The 20,126-nt window shown below is 35.9% G+C and overlaps 1 protein-coding gene across 4 annotated transcripts in view; it reads left to right on the forward strand.

Annotated features, from left to right (window-relative positions):
• The window catches only part of LOC136038533 (glutaminase kidney isoform, mitochondrial-like), a 125,286-nt gene that overhangs the window by 69,686 nt on the left and 35,474 nt on the right, over positions 1-20,126 (forward strand). For all 4 annotated transcript variants that reach the window (XM_065721641.1, XM_065721639.1, XM_065721642.1 and 1 more), the window contains 2 exons: positions 3,727-3,842; positions 6,266-6,387. In XM_065721641.1, coding sequence (XP_065577713.1) covers positions 3,727-3,842; positions 6,266-6,387 — 238 coding nt within the window. The remainder of the gene's footprint in view (positions 1-3,726; positions 3,843-6,265; positions 6,388-20,126) is intronic.

Here is a 20,126-nt window from a genome sequence, read left to right on the forward strand (position 1 = left end):
TGATTCAGAGGTTATTCTTAAGGAATTGGGGCAAAATCTAAGCTTTAGTGTAAAGAGCGAGGTATCGACGAGGGTTGAACCCCCTCATATACGCAATAAAAACATACGAATATAGAAGGTCGTTACGTAAGTTAATTCGTTAGTTACGTATATTTTTTACCAATGAAAACGTTTGTAAAAATTAAAAATTCTAGTTGCTTGTAATCAAAAACTTGGAGGGCAACTAGGCCTCCTCCCTCGCTCCTTTTTTCTCAAAATCTTCCGATTAATTGCAATTAACGAATATGCAAATTTCGTTTTAATCATTTATGTGCGGAGAGCCAAGATCAAAACATGCATTAATTCAAAAACGCCCAGAAATTAAATAAAAAAAGCAAGTTTTTTAAATGAAAGTAAGGAGCAACATTAAAACTCAAAACGAACAGAAATTACTCCGTATATGAAAGGGGCTTTTCCTCCACAACGCCCCGTTCTTTACGATAAAGTTTCTTACTGTTTTAAAAATATAGTTAAGAGAAAGAGTCAAACTTTAGCGGAAAGAGCGACGCGTTGAGGAGGAAAAGCCCCTTTCATATACGGAGTAATTTCTGTTCGTTTTAAGTTTGAGTGTTGCTCCTTACTTTCATTTAAAAAAACTTTTTTTTTTTATTTAATCATCTCCACTGTAACCGGTTATTGGAGCCATGTTTCTCAAATTGAAAGCTTTTACCCATGATGATTGTGATGGTCTTTTGCAATGAAGGTGTATTATATTATAGAAAATTAACGTTCCAGATTGGAGGAAAGATTTTAGATGTGAGGGAATATAAACGTATGACCTGTAACATGAAACCTAACAATCTTAGGATTGAGCGTAACGCAAAGTCTTACGTTGTCAATGCGATGGGACATTTAGAATTCACGTTCGGAAGCCTTTATCAGCGGATACAAAAAAAGTAAAAAAAAAAAAAAAAACATACAAAATTAGAAAAGGGAGAAAAGGATGAAAATATAAACGATAAAAACCAAAATCTTAATTAAGTCGAACACAATAATTTTACCTTGCAAACAATACCGCATTGCAGAACAAAATAGGTTGTCTGTCTTAAAGATCTTTGTCTGAAATATGCGCGTAGTCCGTACTGAATTAACGGTTAATATAGACATCAATGCTTCATTTAACTAAATTTTTTAATTTGAGGCTTCATAAAACTATGTGCAGTGGTGTATGATTGGAAGAGGGTCAGTTGATCTTCATGTTGAGGGGGAATTAGGTCGCCTGCTGCCTCAGAAAGTGTATTTTATGTCCAAATCTTGTAACTTTCTTCTGCCATCTCATAAATGTAGAAGGAGGGTAGAGATTAATCTCTATATTTATTTAATTTCTAGGAATATTTTTGGACTTAGTCCATAATGTATGTGCCCCGGGATGCTCCCTGTTGTTAGAGTAAATGTTTTTCTGTGTAACTTAAAAGCTAATATTCCTGCGTATGTTTACCGGTATAAAATTTGGACAGATGGAATATGAGAGCTGTTAGGGACTTTCTCAGGATGGGGAGGAATAAATACTAGTAGGAGCCGAATTTAAATGGGACCATTTCTCGTTTTCCTGTTTATACACTTTTTTAATGTTTTTTTTCTGGTGGGATTGCCACCCTGTCCCTGTTCATGAGAACATTCCCATTACAAAAAATTTATTAGTAGAAATCACCTTAATGATATGTTTCCTTTCCGGTAAAGCACAATAGTTACTGGAATGGGGTGAATCATGATGCTTCAAGAAAGGGGAGCTTGTTGATGTTTCATTTGCTTTAACAACCAAATCTTTATTTCAAGTGTTTGAAAAGGCAATCGGTATTCAGAACAATCGAAATGCCCACCAGCCATGATTTAATGCATTTCTAAATGCTCTCGGCATAATAGTGTACAACGTTAGTAAAAATAGCTGGGTGGGGGGAGAGCAGAACCCCTCATATCAGGAATAATTTTCAGTCGTTTTGAGCTTTAATATCAGTCTTTATTTTCATTTGAAGCTTATTTTTATGTTTAATCTTCGAATTAGGTGTTATGCACCAATGTAAGGCGGTCCCACTGAAAATTTTGAAAATTCACAGCTTCTAAATAAACATTATTGATGTTTATTTTTAAAGTGCCCTGAATTAAATATTATTAGTCAGCTGTCTAACAATAGATGTCCTCCTTAGTACGCCAAGAAATGCAAAATGCAAAATAAAAAAAGTGCGTTTTCGTGTGAAACTGTTCCTTTTTTTTGAAAAAGAAGAAAATAAGATAATTGAAATAAGGGAAACACAAAAACGATGTTCGCGTCATCGTGTAATACAATCCAAATTAACCAGCTGTCTAAATCAACCAAATTAATCAGCTGTCTAACCGTTGATGTCCTCCTTAGTTTCGCCAGGAAATGCTAGAAAAAAAAATGTGCGTTTTAGTGATGAGATTGCCTTGAAACGAAAGTATGTTTAGCCGGTACTTTATCTATGTGTGATTTTCTGGTATTCCCTTAAATAATGAAAAGCTGAGCTTTTCCAATTTTTTTTTTCTTTTTTTATTAACAAATGGGTCACAAAAGAAACAAAATAGAGATCTCCATATAATACTAACAAAATCTCACATAATACTTATATCATAATAACATATCTTCAAACTGGAAAGGGATTCCAGCTCTTAGACCTTTTTTTCGTTTTTTCGTTTTTTCGTTTACGACCCTCTGCAACCTTTTTTCCATATTGATACTGGTTAATTAGTCCATGTTGTCTGTTGGTAGTTTGATTTTGTTTTCTTCGCTGTTTATCGTTTTTGTTTTTGTTTATTTATAATACTCCGTACTTTGTCCTTTTTATACTTTTCATTAGTTCATTAGACCTTTTTGTGTGGATTAACTGAAAAAAATGGAGTTAAAAATCCGGGCAGAATGCACTGCTCGAGTCGGAAACACTTTGAAATTGGGTTCAAAGATGTAAAACTCGTTAAAAGTCTTTTTTCGAGAATTTAGACCGATAGAACTTGTCCTTGAAACCGTTAAGATCCATTTGTTTGTCTGCTGCCAACTGAAATTCCTATATTGATTTTGGTGATTTCGGAATTGGACAACAAAATTGATTCCAAATCATGAAATATCACGAAATTGCAAATGGTGATTCCAAAATCAAATTCAGCTCATTCTCATTTTTTTCAATCACTTAGAACCCAAAGTACTGTGAAAGGATTCGCATAGATATCATGAGAATCAATCAATCAGACTTAGCTATAAGAAAAAACTTTATACTCGTGGGAAATCCTCTGATCTCCTGCATAAAGTTGTGCTTGAGTACGAGTGAATATAGAGAACAATGAATATATAGGGAGCAACCTATTCCGGAATATTTTCAATTAGTGTGAGCTAAAGGTCTGAATATATTCTTAGGGGAATGGGAGGGGGTGTTAATACCACTAGATATCACTAATAACGGTATTTGAATTAGCAAGGAGGTATTGTAAATTGCTTATTTAGAATTAACTGAAGTGATGATTGCTTGATCTGTATTGTTTGTCCTTTGAACGATAGTACCGTAAATTGTGTAAATTTAGATTCCAAATGGAATGTTAAAATTTTATTTTAAATTGTAAGCTTTGGCACTAGTTTTCACTTGAAGTTGTTTATGTATCAGAAGAGTAATGGTGCTAAAGCTTTCTACTCTTGACTAGAAACTTATTAAATCCTTTTTAGATCTTTTCTTTTTTCTTCAGTAAGCCGTTGACCTATGCAATAGCCTTGAATGAACTAGGGTCAGAAGTTGTCCATAGATATGTGGGACAGGAACCTTCTGGACGGATGTTTAACGAACTAGTTCTGGATTTCAATAGTAAGTATCTCTCTCTCTCTCTCTCTCTCTCTCTCTCTCTCTCTCTCTCTCTCTCTCTCTCTCCTTCTCTCTCTCTCTCTCTCTCTCTTTCTCTCTCTTCTCTCTTCTCTTTCTCTCCTCTCCCCTCTCTCTCTCTCTCTCTTCCCTCTCTCTCTCTCTCTCCCTCTCTCCTCTCTCTCTCTCTCTTCTCTCCTCCTCTCTCTCTCTCCTCTCTCTCTCTCTCTCTCTCTCTCTCTCTCTCTCTCTCTCTCTCTCTCTCTCTCTCTCTCTCTCTCTCTCTCCTTTTTACTCTCCCTCATCACTCTATGAGACTATGAGAGTAGTTGGGGTAATTTCTTACCTCAGCTCTGTTACAAGTCTAGCTATGGTACAATATTTAATTGAATCGTTCAGAGGCTAAATTGGTTGCGTCAATAGGTTTGAATATGCATAATATGTGATGTAGATTCTAGTAAGGGGTTATTCTAGGGTCGCTCATTCGCCAACATGTAGGGAAAAGAGCAGTTTTTTTTTTTTTTTTTTTTTTTTTTTTTTTTTTTTTTTTTTTTTTTTTTTTTTAACGAAGACGCAATAAATGGTGTTTCGATTCTATGAGCGAAGATCCTTTTTGTGATGAAATACCAAAAAAAGTAGTTTTTTTCAAAATCACAAATTGGATTTCTAAGAAACAATAGTGCATTCGATATTAAGATCGAAAGCAATTGACCACACTTATCACTTTTTGTTCTTATTCCCAAATTTAAAGTAATTGTAACTTTATTTCACATGACAAAAATATAATCTGAGTAACATTGGGATTTTGATTCGGATGTCTAAGAAAAGAGGAAAAGTTTTTGGGAAAAAAAGGGAGAAACTACTTTACATGCAATTTGTCTACGTGACAAATGTCATGGATGTCTCAAAGTGACAAAATGCCAGTGTAACAAATTGTCAGTATTAAAAATTCAGTATATTAGTTTGACTTTTCGAAATTGACAGTAATTTCGCATAAGCGAACCATATGGAAAAAATAATTGTTGAAATACCAGCTTCCCAATTTAAATATTTTTAGGTAAAAAAAAAAATTGGATTTGTTTAATCTTTTAAAGGCATTTAGCATACCCTTGTTTTTAACTTAAATCTTACAATAGAGGTACATTCTGTATGTATCTAGAAATTTTATCCCCCCTCCCCTTGTTTTTATCATAGAGATGTTGAAATGCTACCTCTGCCATATATGAGTTTCCTCTTTAAAGTTCAGCATAATGTAGGAATCTGGTAAAACCATCTGGCAAAGTCCAGGCATAGTAAAACCTTCGAATGTATTCACAAACTAATGCTAAACAATATTCTACTTATTTTGCTATCAAAATAGTATGTGACATCTCATTTCTCTCTGTGTTTACATATGCTCCCGTTTTCAGTATTCTTGGCTAAGAGCATTTCCTACTTCATTTCCTCCTAGGATATCGGGATCTATCTCTGGGATTTCTAGGAATCGATAGAGACTGGGACCCACAGCGTGCAAAATTCAGCTGAAAATAATATTTAGATAGAAGTAGCAGTTGGAAATCAGAAGTACTTTTTTTGGAGGAAGCGGCTATTTGAGATGGGTCGTTGAATGTAAGGGAATAGTAAAGGCATTTCCGAAGTAGGCTAATGTTTGACCCTGGCGATGGGGAGGATGACACTCAGTGTTTTTCCCCAAAGGCGTGAATTGAGGACCATGAGTATATATATATATATATATATATATATATATATATATATATATATATATATATATATATATATATATATATATATATATATATATATATATATATATATATTCAGTATAAAATGAAAGGACTCATATCATTGGATTCACTAATTTCGGGTCTATTCAGTCACTGAGTCAGAATTGCCATGACCTTCTCTTATTAAACGAACATTCCTAAAAATTTAGAAATGGTAAGCAAATTTAAATATGTGATTTGGTATATGGGTAAAGCTGAATCTCAGCTATTGAGTAATAGGAAAATTGTCGTCTAACACTGACATATTAAAACCGTAGGACTAACGAAAAATAGCCATTCCTAAAACATGCATACGGAACAGAAACTTTAAATACAAGATTCGTAGCATCATAAACAATGCTTATAATAAATTGTGTATTTTGTACAGTTAATTGGGGGTGGCGAGAATGGCGAGAAAAAAAAATGCTTTTTAACTTTTATTTTCTAAAGTAGAAAATCAATTTAAAGTTATTGCTAGAAAAAGGAAATAGGAGTTGAAGTTAATATGTTTTCATTTTGGATATCAGTGTTACTGTTACAATTAACTTAACTGTCTCATTTTCTAAGGAGTTGCTATAAAATCAAACATAAATTTATAAATTTTGTAAATAAATTTTACATAGTGCATCAGAATATTATAAAAATATTTTATATAATATTTTATAGAAAGACCGCATAACCCAATGGTCAATGCTGGAGCTATAATTGTTTGCAGCTTACTGATGGAACTTATCGAAAAGGAAATGTCATTAGCAGAAAAATTCGATTACGTAAACGCCTACTTTAAGGTCAGTTTAGATATCTCTCAAATTGTTCTTCTCTACTTCTTAATTTTTTCGTTTCCTTTTCGGTTTCTTTCAATTTCTTTCCTTTTTCAGTTTTATTTTTTTATGGTACTTGTATGATATACGCCCTTCCTAATGTTCTTTTAATGTCTCTCTGACGCTCGATCCTAATGAAACATACCAAAGTAAGATAAAAATATAATACTTTTTTGGCTGTATATTTAGGGGGTGGGGTAAAATATAGCGGGTCTGCATGCCTAATGTGTTTGGTACAATTATTCTGCATATTATGTAATAAGAATTATTTTCTAACTTCACGCTTTCCAAATGATTTACCCCCACCCCCCCCCCTAATGTGCAAATATATAGCCCAAATTACATATTTTCCATCTATTCTGTAACTTCTCTTTGTCTTGTCTCGCGCTAAGCTGAAAGAAACTAACGAAATAAAACCGGTTCTATAATGCGTCAATGAATGAACAACTTGAGAGGTAGGGCTTATATCATACAAGCGCCTTTTTAAGTTCCTTATATCCCTTAAGCTACGTTCTCACAGAAAGCCTTCTTTTTTGGCGAAAAATCATCCACCAAATGGAAATAAATTCAGTCATTTTCTTATAGACTTTCCACCTTTTTAGCTTGCCTTTTGCCGAACATCTATGTTTTTTGCGAAAAAAAACAGTCGAAAATAGAAACTACTTCAAGAAAAATTTATTTTATTATCGAGTTTTATTTAGAAATTTTGTTGAAATAACCATTCATTCTACAAAATGTCAGATGTTTTCATCCAGCTGAACATTTATTGAAGAAACAAATCCAACTTAGCCAGGCTCTCAAGTGATAGAGAACCTCTAAATGCGTTGTTGTATATTCTGTTTATTGAAAAAAACTTCCGTTTTCATTCATGTCCCAAAAATTCCCCAGAGGTTTTGGATTTTTCTTTTCACATTTCATCAACAATTTACAAACTTTTATAGAAATTGAACTTTATTCTCGTCTCAAGGCAGAGTTAAGATGAACTTTCTGAATTTCCTCAGACAAAATCGTATCAACGCAAGAAAACATTTCCTAGAAGATAGTTCTGGTCGTGCAAATTTTTCCTCAAATAATGACAAACATGCATTTCTGTGAAAACTTAGCTTCTGTGTTAATAGGTAAACGCCTACTTTTATTTCTAATCTATTCCTTAATTCGCAGAACGCCCTCATAACCCGCTGATTAATTCTGGAGCCCTGGTTACTACAAGCTTGATACTAAGCTTATTAGAAGAATATCCGTCTTTGGCGGATAAGTATCAATTTGTCAACGACTTCCTTCAGGTATAAGAAAAAATGAAAATATTTAAGAATGTTTGCTTTAAAGGCTGCAATTATTGCACTGTTATCCATAGATTTTAATGTTTCGTCGAGACAGTCTTTGTACAGTAGCCCTATCCCATTACTATTTTAGTGCCGCCGTGGTGTTGAGCGTTTATGTGTGAAGCTTTGGCAAGATTAAGTTACTTTCAAACAGTTCGTGGTAACTGTTAAGGTAACTGTAACTGTGGTAACGTGGTAACTGTAACTGTGTTAAGGAGCGACCCGGTTCAATAGTAACCGAAACTCTAAAAAATGGAATTTTGATACCTATAGTTACATAAAAAAAATTGCATTTTAATGCTGATTTTAAATATATAACTTTCATCAAGATTAGTCTTACCTATCAAAAGTTACGAGCCTGAGAAAATTTGCCTCATTTTAGAAAATAGGGGAAAACACCCCCTAAAAGTCATACAATCTTAACGAAAATCGCACCATTAGATTCAGCGTACCAGTGAACCTTATTGTAGAAGTTTCAAGCTCCTATCTACAAAAATGTGGAATATCGCATTTTTTGACAGAAGACAAATCACGGATGCGTGTTTATTTGTTTTTTTTTTTTTTTTTTTTTTTTTTTCTTCCCAGGGGTGATTGTATCGACCCAGTGGTCCTAGAATGTCGCGGGAGGGCTCATTCTAACGGAAATTCAGCTCATTTTTTCCCCAAAGTCACCGGATCAAAATTCTGAGATAGCCATTTTATTCACCATATTCGAAAAACCTAATAACTATGTCTTTGGGGACGACTTACTACCCCGCAGTCCCTGTGGGAGGGGTTGCAAGTTACAAACTTTGACCTGTGTTTACATATAGTAATGGTTACTGGGAAGTGTACGGACGTTTTCAGGTTTTTTTTGGTTTGGGAGGGAGAGTTGAGGTGGGGGGGGTTACGTGGGAGGATCTTTCCATGGAAAAACTTCTCACGGGGGAAGAGACTTTCAATGAAGGGGGCGCAGGATTTTTTTTGCATTATTTTGGAAAAATAAATATGAGAAGTTTTTTTTCTACTGAAAGTCAGGAGCAGCATTAAAACTTAAAACGAGCAGAAATTATTGCGCATATGAGGTGTTTACCTCTTCGTAATACCTCGCTCTTTACGCTAACGTATTTTTAGTAATTTTAACTATTTATTCTACGGCCTTTGTGATTCAAGGGTCATTCTTAAGGAATTGGGACAGAATTTAAGCTTTAGTGTAAAGAGCGAGGTATCGACGAGGGGTGAACTCCCTCATATACGCAATAAAAATATACGAATATAGAAGTTCGATTCGTAAGTTAATTCGTAAAATACGTATATTTTTTACTAATGAAAATGTTCGTAAAACAATTAAAAGTTCTAGTTGCCTTTTTAAGTAATCAAAAAATCGGAGGGCAACTAGGCTTCCCCCCTCTCTCCTTTTTTCTCAAAATCTTCCGATTACAACTATGAGAAAGCCATTTAGCCAAAAAGAAAATTAATATGCAAATTTGGTTTTAATTATTTATGTGCGGAGAGCCAAGATCAAAACATGCATGAATTAAAAAACGTCCAGAAATTAAATACAAAAACAAGTTTTTTTAAATGAAAGTAAGGAGCGACATTGAACCTTAAAACGAACAGAAATTACTCCGTATATGAAAAGGGCTTTTCCTCCTCAACGCCCCGCTCTTTACGCTAAAGTTTTTTACTGTTTTAAAAAGTAAAGTTAAGAGAAAGAGTCAAACTTTAGCGTAAAGAGGGAGGCGTTGAGGAGGAAAAGCCCTTTTCATATACGGAGTAATTTCTGTTCGTTTTAAGTTTTAATGTCGCTCCTTACTTTCATTTAAAAAAAACTTGTTTTTTTTATTTAATTACATAAAGATTAAACTTTTCTGTATGAAAACACATCATTTAAATAATTTACTTTTTTGCTTTTTTTATTGATCTACCTCTCCTTCCCTCGGTAGCACTATTATTCCTTAAACTTGAATAGTTAAAATAAACAGGTTTGATTCTAGGCATTCTACAACCAATTACGATTACCAAAAATCTTCCAAATGAACAATGAAAAATCAAGTAAAAAAAAAATTTATAGGAGACAATTGATAGATGTTTGACATTATAGTTGAGCTAAGGAATCTAAGATGGGACTTTAGGCTAAAAATACTTTTTACTCCAATGAAGAAACTGTTTAAAACTAAGGGGCAGACACGTACGCACGATTTTTTTCTTTTCAGGGGGGAGGGCAGTAATGAAAAAGGATATCTTAACATATATATGCTACGATTAGTTGTCTCAGATCCGAGTTGGTATAAATCTGTGAAATCAGATTTATTAAATATCCCTTTAGAAAAGATTTTACTGCTAAGAAGATGAGTTCAGGCCGCAAGTATGCCTCTAGATAAACATTCAGACCGCTAAGATTAAGAGCTTGATACGTAAAAGTAGATGTCAGATTTGAAGGAGACATCAGCTCCTCAAAAATTAAAGGAAGCGGAGTTGAAAATTCTGAAGTTCTAGGAGTCTCAGTTGGCATTTATAATTGATCCGCTCTAGGTTTCCAGTATTTTTGAATGCGTATATTTTAGATGTTTTACTATACACTGAGGTATGAAATTGGCTGTCAATTACGGTTCTTGTCAATTAAACGAAACACAACCAAGAAGTGGAGTTAGGTTAATCCTAATGAAATATTACCTTCATATAACCTTTAGTATATATAATAATATCACTTGGGCTGTATAGTTGCAGCTTATGGGGGGTGTGTAAAGTATTTCGACAGCCTCCCTAACTTAAGATAACATACCCCCCAACCTCTAATGTGGAAATATATATTTGTTCAACTATTGGTGTCCTTGTCACACTGGGTCCCTCCTCCAAGATTTTCCTCTAGGTCCGTCTTTGCTATTTTGGCAACCTGAATTCCTTTTTCCGTAAAATGTGACCTAGGCATCTCAGTCTTTCTTTCATTTTAGCCCTAGAATGTGAAAATGGACGATACTTTTGTGCTTCTATTGTTTGATGAGGTCAGTCACGCGACTACCTAAAAATACCCTTAAACAATTCCTCTGGATGACCTTCTTCGACCTTTTGAAGTGCCTGTGTTTCAGACCAATGTTAATGTTGTTGCCTCCACTGTCTTAATCTCAGTTCGATGACTTACCTTCCAAATTTTTTAATCTCTTATGTAACTGCGAAAAAACGTCAATGCTATTCTACCTTTCACGTTTTCACTATTAATAATGCTGGTGCAAGTAAGAAAAGGTTTTCGGTGTTCGGCTTAATCAGGTGTAACCGGTGTATGTTTGACTCTAATTGGTTATATGACACACGAGTTGGCGTGCTGCCGTAGAAGAACACTTGTGTCTATTATAAAAACTTTTGACACAAAGAACATGAGGTATTTTATTCCAAATAATACCTTAGCTTACTGTGATATGTATCTAAGAAAATTAACACTAGATAACAGGTCCTCGTTATACCCAATAAAAATTAAATTATCCCCTGAAAATAATTAAAAAGCGTGATTAAATGGATAGCAGTGCAAAAATTAGGAAACGTGTTATTGACGGTATTACTAACAATTTCTGCTTTGCTTTTCTAACCCTATCATCCTCGGACTTTAAATGGAATGCTCCATGGGTATAAATTGTAGTTACCCGATAATTTAGTAGCTGAGTAGTACGTAATCAAACAGATTAGTAATCTACTTCAGACCTGGAACCCCTTCCTTCGAAATATTGTGACTTTTACGTATCCTATAATCTGCCACGTCTTTTATGAAATTTGCATTTTTTTTTGTTGTTGTTGTTGTTTGAAGCCCCCTCTCTCCAAAACAAGCAAATGATGTCTGGCTGTAGGGTTACCGTAGAAGCTTCACTACACATTAAGGCTCTGGTAAGTGGTGAAGAAATATATACAATTACTCCAATACAAGTCTTAATATATATATATATATATATATATATATATATATATATATATATATATATATATATATATATATATATATATATATATACAATACAAGTCCAATATGAATAAATATATACAAATCTTACATATAATTCCTCCTATAATATCACGTTTTTCATTGTAATTTACAACGAAGTAAAACTATTGTAAGTAGAGAAGAAATAAGGGTTTACAAACTGATCTAAAGAAATGGGAGAAATTTTAGTAAGTGCGTGACCCCCTCCCCTCATATTTACATTTATATATTTTATTAAGGGAAAAAATAGCTAAAATTTCCCTAGATTAAAAACGTCCGGTGTACGTCAAGTATGTTTACTATCTCCACTATTATTCGTAATATTTATAGTTTTTGTGCTTCGAGCTTGCCACTTTAGAGGAGGTATACAACTAAGTCCCGAGCGTCAAATTCATGACTGCGATTTCGCTGACGATGTCGCTCTCTTGGCTTACTACAAAGAGGACATTCAACGTAATCTGAATGAACTAGCAGCGAAAGGTTCCCCTATGAACCTGAAGATTAATGTTGATAAAACGAAAAGTATGTCATACGGGGTTGTGACGACCATTGCAGCTGGGATTCGATACGAAGGCATTAATATAGAAGAGGTCAGAGAATTTAAGTACCTCGGTAGTACAATGACCCAAGATGGGAATTTTGACAGAGAAGTTATGCTGCGCATAGCGTATGCAGGTGGAGGATTTTCTCAGCTGAAGAATATTTGGAGATGTAGAAACTACTCTCAGAAGTTGAAATTGCGATTGTTTAGGAGTAATGTACTCTCTACTTTTAAATGGATACGAGTCTTGGAGCCTTTCAAAGAATGCTAAGAAAAGATTACTTGGCTTCAAGAATAATTGCCTGCGTAGATTCCTTGCGGTACATTGGACTGATAAGGCAACGAATTCCCAGATAAGGGCTAATACTGAACAATCACTGGTGACTGACGAAATCAGAATGAGAATATGTAAGTACTGGGGACATATGGCCCGCATGAGCGAAGGGCGCCTCCCCCACGATGTATGGTGTTGGACCCCACCCAGCATTTGAAGTAGTGGAAGACAACGCAGCACACTTGGTCGACCCCTGGAGAAAGAGGCGACGCATCTCCGTACCACTCTGAACGAACTTTGATCTTTGGCACAAGATCAGTCAAATTGGAGGTCAACCGTCGCTGCCCTATGCGCCCCCAGGCGTAGGAGGACGGAAATCTAAGTAAACTTGCACAGAATGAAATGAAAAAAAACCTCACCACCCTCCCGTATATTTTTGCGAATTAATGCCCCCGATTGGAAAATTGAAATGCCTATGAATTGAAAAGGAAATTTCTGCTCTTGCGTAAAAATGCAAGTTCGTGGTAACGAACTGTAAGTAAGGAGTGTCGCAGCTCAATAGTAATCGGTAATTTAATTACAATGGTTTTGATAACAATAGATAAATCACAAGAATACAAATTTTATTCTGATTCAATATATATTAAGTTCACTAAGTTTAATGTAGCCCATTAAAAGCTACGTGCCTGAGAAAATTCGCCCAATTTTTCGAAAAGGAGCAAAAACTCCCAAGATGTCAAGTAATCTTAATAAATATAACATCATCAGGTTCTGCTTATCAGAGAACCCTACTTTAGAGGTTTCAAGCTCCTATATTCAAAAATGTGGAGTTTTTTATTGCCAGAAAAACAATCAGTGATGTGTGTTTATTTTTTGTTTTGTTTTGGTGGGGGGTGATCGTATTGAACCAGTAATCCTAGAAAATCGGGAAAGGGCTAATATGATTGGAAATCAAAGGTTCTAGTAATCGATTTCAGTGACCAAAAATATTAGAGGGGAGATACCCTCCTCCCATGCTCCCTTTTTTCCCAAACTCATCTGATCAAAATTTTAAGATAGCTTTTTGATTCAGCATAGCTGAAAAGTCTTAAAGTCTTAACTATGATTTTTGTGATGGAATAATTTTCCATGTGGAGGAAAATTTTCGGGGGTTAACTTTCCAGAGGAAATTTTACACTGGGGGGGATTTGACAGAATTTCTATACGAAATTTGTTTTATTTGTCTTACTTTCTCTTCGCCTACTCAATTTTTCATGTGGAGATGTTCCGGGGGAAATTTCCAGCTTGTTTGGATTTTTGGGAACTAATTTCCGCGGAAGGGGGATTTTCGTAGTGATTAGAAAAACGATTATAACCTAAAGTCTTTTCACGTGGATAATTTCGAAGACAAAACTGCCTTTCCGTGACTATAAATAAAACTTCAAATAGGGATAAAATCCTTTCAGTTTACTACAGTTCGTTGTAACGAACTGTAGTAAGGAGTGACCCGGCTCAATATTAACCGAAACTCTAAAAAACGGAATATTTGATATCAATAGTTACATCAAAAGAATCGAATTTTTATGCTGGTTTTAAATATTAAATTTCATCAAGTTTAGTCTTACCCATCAAAAGTTACGAGCCTAAGAAAGTTTGCCTTATTTTAGAAAATAGGGGGTCGCAATAGGAAATAAAAAAATCAGATTCAGCGTATCACAAAACCTTACTGTAGAAGTTTCAAGCTCCTATCTACAAAATTGTGGAATTTTGTAATTTTCGCAGAAGACAGATCACGGATCCGTATGTAAGCAAAATTGTGCAAAAATTGTTTACGAAAAAAAAGAAATTTCTTCCAATTTCGCTCGGCTCAGCTTTTCTAGTACTTGCGGTTTCTAGAGCAAATCCAATTGATTTGAACAGGATATTGAGCCATGCTTACGAGGTTTGGGGACGGGGGTCAGTGGTGTGACTCTGTAAGCTAGGGTTGGTCCCCAACCCCCCTTGCACTTCCTGGCTGAAGGGCCGTGAAACGGAGATCAGCACCACCGGTTTGGACCTTAAGGGTCTAGTGCCGTCTTACTTACTTACTTCTAAGGCTATAATGAGGGAAGGGTTGAAATGGTTTGGACACGCTCTCTGGATGAAAGATGCGATATCGACAAAAACTCTTCTTTTCGGTCTTCCATCTAGGGCCAAGCGAAACGCAGGGTTTTCTCCGAGTGGAGTGGGAAGAGGTCGTAAGAAAGGATTTAAAAAAAATGAAACTTAATTTAAAGAAGAAAAACGATCAGAAATGGGGCTTTTAAGGCAAAACGAAAATGCTGCAAAACGCACAAAGTGAACATTTCGAAGAACAACCGCCTCTCTTCTTCAGCACTAACAAGAAAATATATTTAAGGAAAATGCCAAAAAAGACAAAGACACAAGAGCTAAGAGCTCATATGGCACTTGTGACGAGGCGAGAAGAGCTAAGAGCCAAGAGATCATATGGTATGAGCTCTAACAAAATTCTATGAATCAATAGATTGATTTAAAAAGGAAAACAAGAGGTTTAATGCCGGTCAGGATTTAAAATAAGAGCTCTGAGTCACGATGTCCTTCTAAATATCAAAATTCATTAAGATCCGATCACCCACTCGTAAGTTATAAATACCTAATTTTTTCTAATTTTTCCTCTCCCTTTAGCCCCCCAGATGGTCGAATCTGGGAAAACGACTTTATCAAGTCAAATTGTGTAGCTCCCCGACACGCCTATCAATTTTCATCGTCCTAGCACGTCCAGAAGCACCAAACTCGCCAAATCACTGAACCCCTCCCCCCAACTCCCCCAAAGAGAGCGAATCCAGTACGATTCTGTCAATCACGTATCAAGGACATTTGTTTATTCTATCCACCAAGCTTCATCCCGATTCCTACACTCCAAGTGTTTTTCCAAGATTTCCCCCTCCAACTCCCCTCAGTGTCAAACGATCTGGTCGGGATTTGAAATAAGAGCTCTGAGACATGAATTCTTTCTAAAAATCAAATTTCATTAAGATCCGATCATCTATTCGTAAGATAAAAATACCCCAATTTTCACGTTTTCCAAGAATTCCGGTTTCCCCCTCCAACTCCCCCCAACGTCACAGGATCTGGTCGGAATTTAAAATAAGAACTTTAAAGCACAAGATCCTTCTAAATATGAAATTTCATTAAGATCTGGTCACCTTTTCGTAAGTTACAAATACCTCAATTTTCAAAATTATCCCCCCTCGAATACCACCAAAGAGAGCAGATCCGGTCCGGTTATGTCAGTCACGTATCTTAGACAGGTTTTTATTCTTCCCATCCAGTTTCATCCTGATCTCACCGCTTTAAGTATTTTCTAAGATTTCCGCCCCTCCCCCAACTGCCCCCCCCAATTACGCTTGATCCGGTTCAGATTTAAAATAAGAGATCTGAGTTACGAGGTCCTTCTAAATATGAAGTTTCATGAAGATCCGATCACTTCTTCGTAAGTTAAAAATACGTCATTTTTTCTTATTTTTCAGGATTAACCCCCCCCCCAATAGATGTAAATCACGTATGTAAGACTTCTGCTTATTTTCCCCACAAGTTTCATCCCGATCCCTCCAATCTAAGCATTTCCATGATTTTAGGTTCCCCCACCCCAAACTTCCCCCAACGTCACCAGATCCAGTCAAGATTTAAAATAAGAGCTTTGAGACACAATATCCTTCTAAATATCAAATTTCATTGAGATCTGATAACCCGTTCGTAAGTTAAAAATACCTCATTTTTTCTAATTTTTCAGAATTAACCCCTCCCCCAACTACCCCAAAGAGAGCGGATCCGTTCCGGTTATGTCAATCATGTATCTAGGACTCGTGATTATTTTTCCATCAATTTTCATCCCGATCCCTCCACTCTAAGTGTTTTTCAAGTTTTAGGTTTCCCCCTCCCAACTCCCCCCCCCAATGTCACCAGATCTGGTCGGGTTTAAAATAAGAGCTCTGAGCCACAATATCCTTCTAAATATCAAATTTCATTGAGATCCGATCACCTGTTCGTAAGTTAAAAATACCTCATTTTTTCTAATTTTTCAGAAATAACCCCCCCCCCCCAACTATCCCAAAGAGAGCGGATCCGTTCCGTTTATGTCAATCATGTATCTAGCACTTGTGTTTATTTTTCCCACCAAGTTTCATCCCGATCCCTCCACTCGTAAGTGTTTTCCAAGTTTTAGGTTTCCCCCTCCCAACTCCCCCCCCCCCAATGTCACCAGATCCGGTCGGGTTTTAAAATAAGAGCTCTAAGACACGATATCCTTCTAAACATCAAATTTCATTGAGATCCGATCACCCGTTCCTAAGTTAAAAATACTTCATTTTTTCTAATTTTTCAGAATTGCCCCCCCCCCCCCAACTACCCCAAAGAGAGCGGATCCGTTCCGATTATGTCAATCATGTATCTGGGACTTGTGCTTATTTTTCCCATCAAGTTTCATGCCGATCCCTCCGCTCTAAGTGTTTTCCAAGATTTTAGGTTTAACCTCCCCCCAATGTCATCAGATCCGGTCGGGATTTAAAATAAGAGCTCTGAGACACAATATCATTCCAAACATCAAATTTCATTAAGATCCCATCACCCATTCATAAGTTAAAAATACTTCATTTTTTCTATTTTTTCCGAATTAACCGGCCCCTCACTCCCCCCCCCCAGATGATCAAATTGGGAAAACGACTATTTCTAATTTAAGCTGGTCCCGTCCCTGATACGCCTGCCAAATATCATCGTCCTAGCCTACCTGGAAGTGCCTAAAGTAGCAAAACCGGGACCGACAGACAGACAGACAGACCGACAGAATTGGCGATTGCTATATGTCACTTGGTTAATACCAAGTGCCATAAAAACTAAAAGCAAACGCGGAAAGTCAATGTGAAAAAAGAAAACCGATGAAAAACAAAATTAAAAGATGAATAAAATTTAATAAAAGCCAAAATTTTTTGTTCACGCTGAAGAAGAGAGGCGGCTGTCCTTTCGAAATATTCGCTTTGTGTGTTTTTTTTTAGTATTTTTGTTTGACTTAATGTGAATCGTTTTTTCTTCTTTATATTATGGCAGGTCAATGTGGTTTAAGAAATTATCTTCAATTGAAATTTCTTGAAGGTTTTAAGGAAGGAAACCATAAATAGGTAGGGACGGAGGAGAAAGGTGGGCAGTTGTGTTGACCTCGGGTGGTTTCATGCTGCATTGACATGTTAGTAGTAGTATTGGTAGAATTGATAATAAACCTATATATCACTCCTGAAGCGAACATTGTGTTCACTAGACAGGTTTTTTTTTACAATCTTTTTGAACTTTCGTTTACTATATGCTGTGGTTAGTTCTTTACTAGATTGCAGTAATACTTCAATCCTGATAAGCGTAAAACTTAAAAGGAAGAATTAAAGGCTTCGTTTTGTGCTGTGGCTATGCATTGGATAGAACATTTCTAATGGGAGATTCGGAAATTTTTTTGCTTAAGTATCTTTAGGGGTCTTTGAATTTTTAGCTTGGCTCTAATTCTCTTTAAATTAAGCCACCTTCGTCATTTACCTTCATCGTGCAAAGTTTGCCAAATGACAGGTAGATGGGTAATGAATCTGGTATGCCTGGCTTTGGTGGGTGCGGCTTAATTGGTCATATGTTTCTACGTTGCTAGTCCTTCTTCAAGAAAAACGGTAAATAAGGATTTACGGAACCAGTGAAAAAAAAAAAACAATTTGAGATTAGTCTTGTCATAGGAAGAGAGAAAGAGAAATTATATTTAATCCCTTGTCAGGTGTCCCTTCTAGAGGTTTAATATTTATGAATCCAGACTGAGGTCAAATGCTAATGAAACAAATGACTATGATATATAGCTTTAATAGTGATGTGAACTAGAAATTACAACTCCTAGTCGAGGACGATAATGTTAGCAATAAACGCACAGTAATATTTTCCTAGGGGAAATGTTTAGTCAATTATTGCCTTTTCTCATCGATCGACATTTGACGGAACTCGTTTATGTAGGAAGTGGCTCTCCGAGAAAAAAAAATAGAAAATGTGTGTACAATCTACCTCTTTGACTCCCCCCAGCCCTAGGGTATGACCAAGGTATATCTATGCAAGGATCTCAGTTAGGAGTAAGCGCAAGGAACATTTGTCCGCTATTTTTTTGCCATCCCACAGGTTTTTAAAAATGCAATTATGGTGTTAAACATAATTAATTTGGTCAAGGCGAACTTACTGTTAGCACCCAATGGGTCTCCACAGCGGGAAAAAAACAATCCTGACTGAGGACATAAGGGCAAGAATTTCGTCTGCAGTCCATATTAGAAAAGAGAACTTATCAAATGTGTGTCTCCGGAAGCCTGTTCAAAGCCTAAACAATTGGCCTTTTCAATTTTGGTTTCACGTTGGCGGAGTCATAATGGTTTCTGGACGATCCATAAGAGTGAGAACCATATTTATGATTGGTTAATTGAACTAAGTTGTCTAACGCTCAAAACAAGTTTGACCATTTTGTCCACTTACGCTAAATAGTTCATGTTATCAATTGACAATGTGGAATTTTTTACAGCAAAAGAAAAAGAGCAAGAATTTTTTTTGGGGGGAGGGGGATTATAAAATTTCTTTGTTTTTTCTTTGGGCCTTTTAAATTACTGAAACTGTGTGAATTTGACTTTCTTACAAGAACAAGCCCGGGCGCGTAGTAATCACCGAAAATATATATTAAAAATTGAAGAAAAACATTTATAATCGACACCCACTCATAAAAATCTGAATATGATGAAAATGCCTATAGCCTTACCCATGCCTCTCTCTCGCTTTGTATAACTCACCCCTGTAGTAATTGGCCTAAAAATTTCCAACCTTTAATAAGTTCTCTCTAATCGTATCCAAAAAAAAAACCTCTAGCTGGGGCTACGGGCCGTAAGTTTGAGTAGACCTTCATATTTTCAGCCTTTGAAACAAAACTCACTGTTTCTCGGGTGGGAACCAGGGAGTAGTAATGGCAACCGTCTCGTGCTGTCTCTGAGAATAATTGGCACAAATCCAGCCCAAATAGGGGAAAATGGACGAAAGAGTGCTTAAAGATATGTCAACTTAAAACGCGAAGTAACGAACGACATAAGTAGACCTCCTGTTTTTCAAATACAGATTGTAAGGGAACTATCTAAGATTTATTGTGGGGATATAGGCACGTTTTCTTTAAGGTTCGTCAACTTTTTATTTTTGACATGAGTCGTGCCCTTTTTCTCTGCAGAATGTGTAAAAAAAAAAGGGGGGTGTTTGACCATTCTTGGCCAAATTTGTGGAATATATAAAAAATTTGACACCTCTTACTATGCGTCAAACTGAACCTAACATTTTAGATGAGCAATTGCCAACTAATAGATTAACAACTGAAGCTGGAACTTCGAAATTAATTTGTTGACTTGTCAATATTTCCTTTACTTATTTTCAAATAACTCTGCAAGCACATTCAAAGAAGAACTTAGCTTAAATTACTACTGCTAATACCAAGAACTGACTGCAACACCAACCCCCTAAGGCCAACACAACTACACACGCTCCTCCACAACCCCGATCAATTTAAAGCCTATGTCTTTACAATTTCCTTATAACCTCCTCCCA

The sequence above is a fragment of the Artemia franciscana genome, chromosome 18, assembly GCF_032884065.1.
Source record: "Artemia franciscana chromosome 18, ASM3288406v1, whole genome shotgun sequence".
Lineage (NCBI taxonomy): Eukaryota > Metazoa > Arthropoda > Branchiopoda > Anostraca > Artemiidae > Artemia > Artemia franciscana.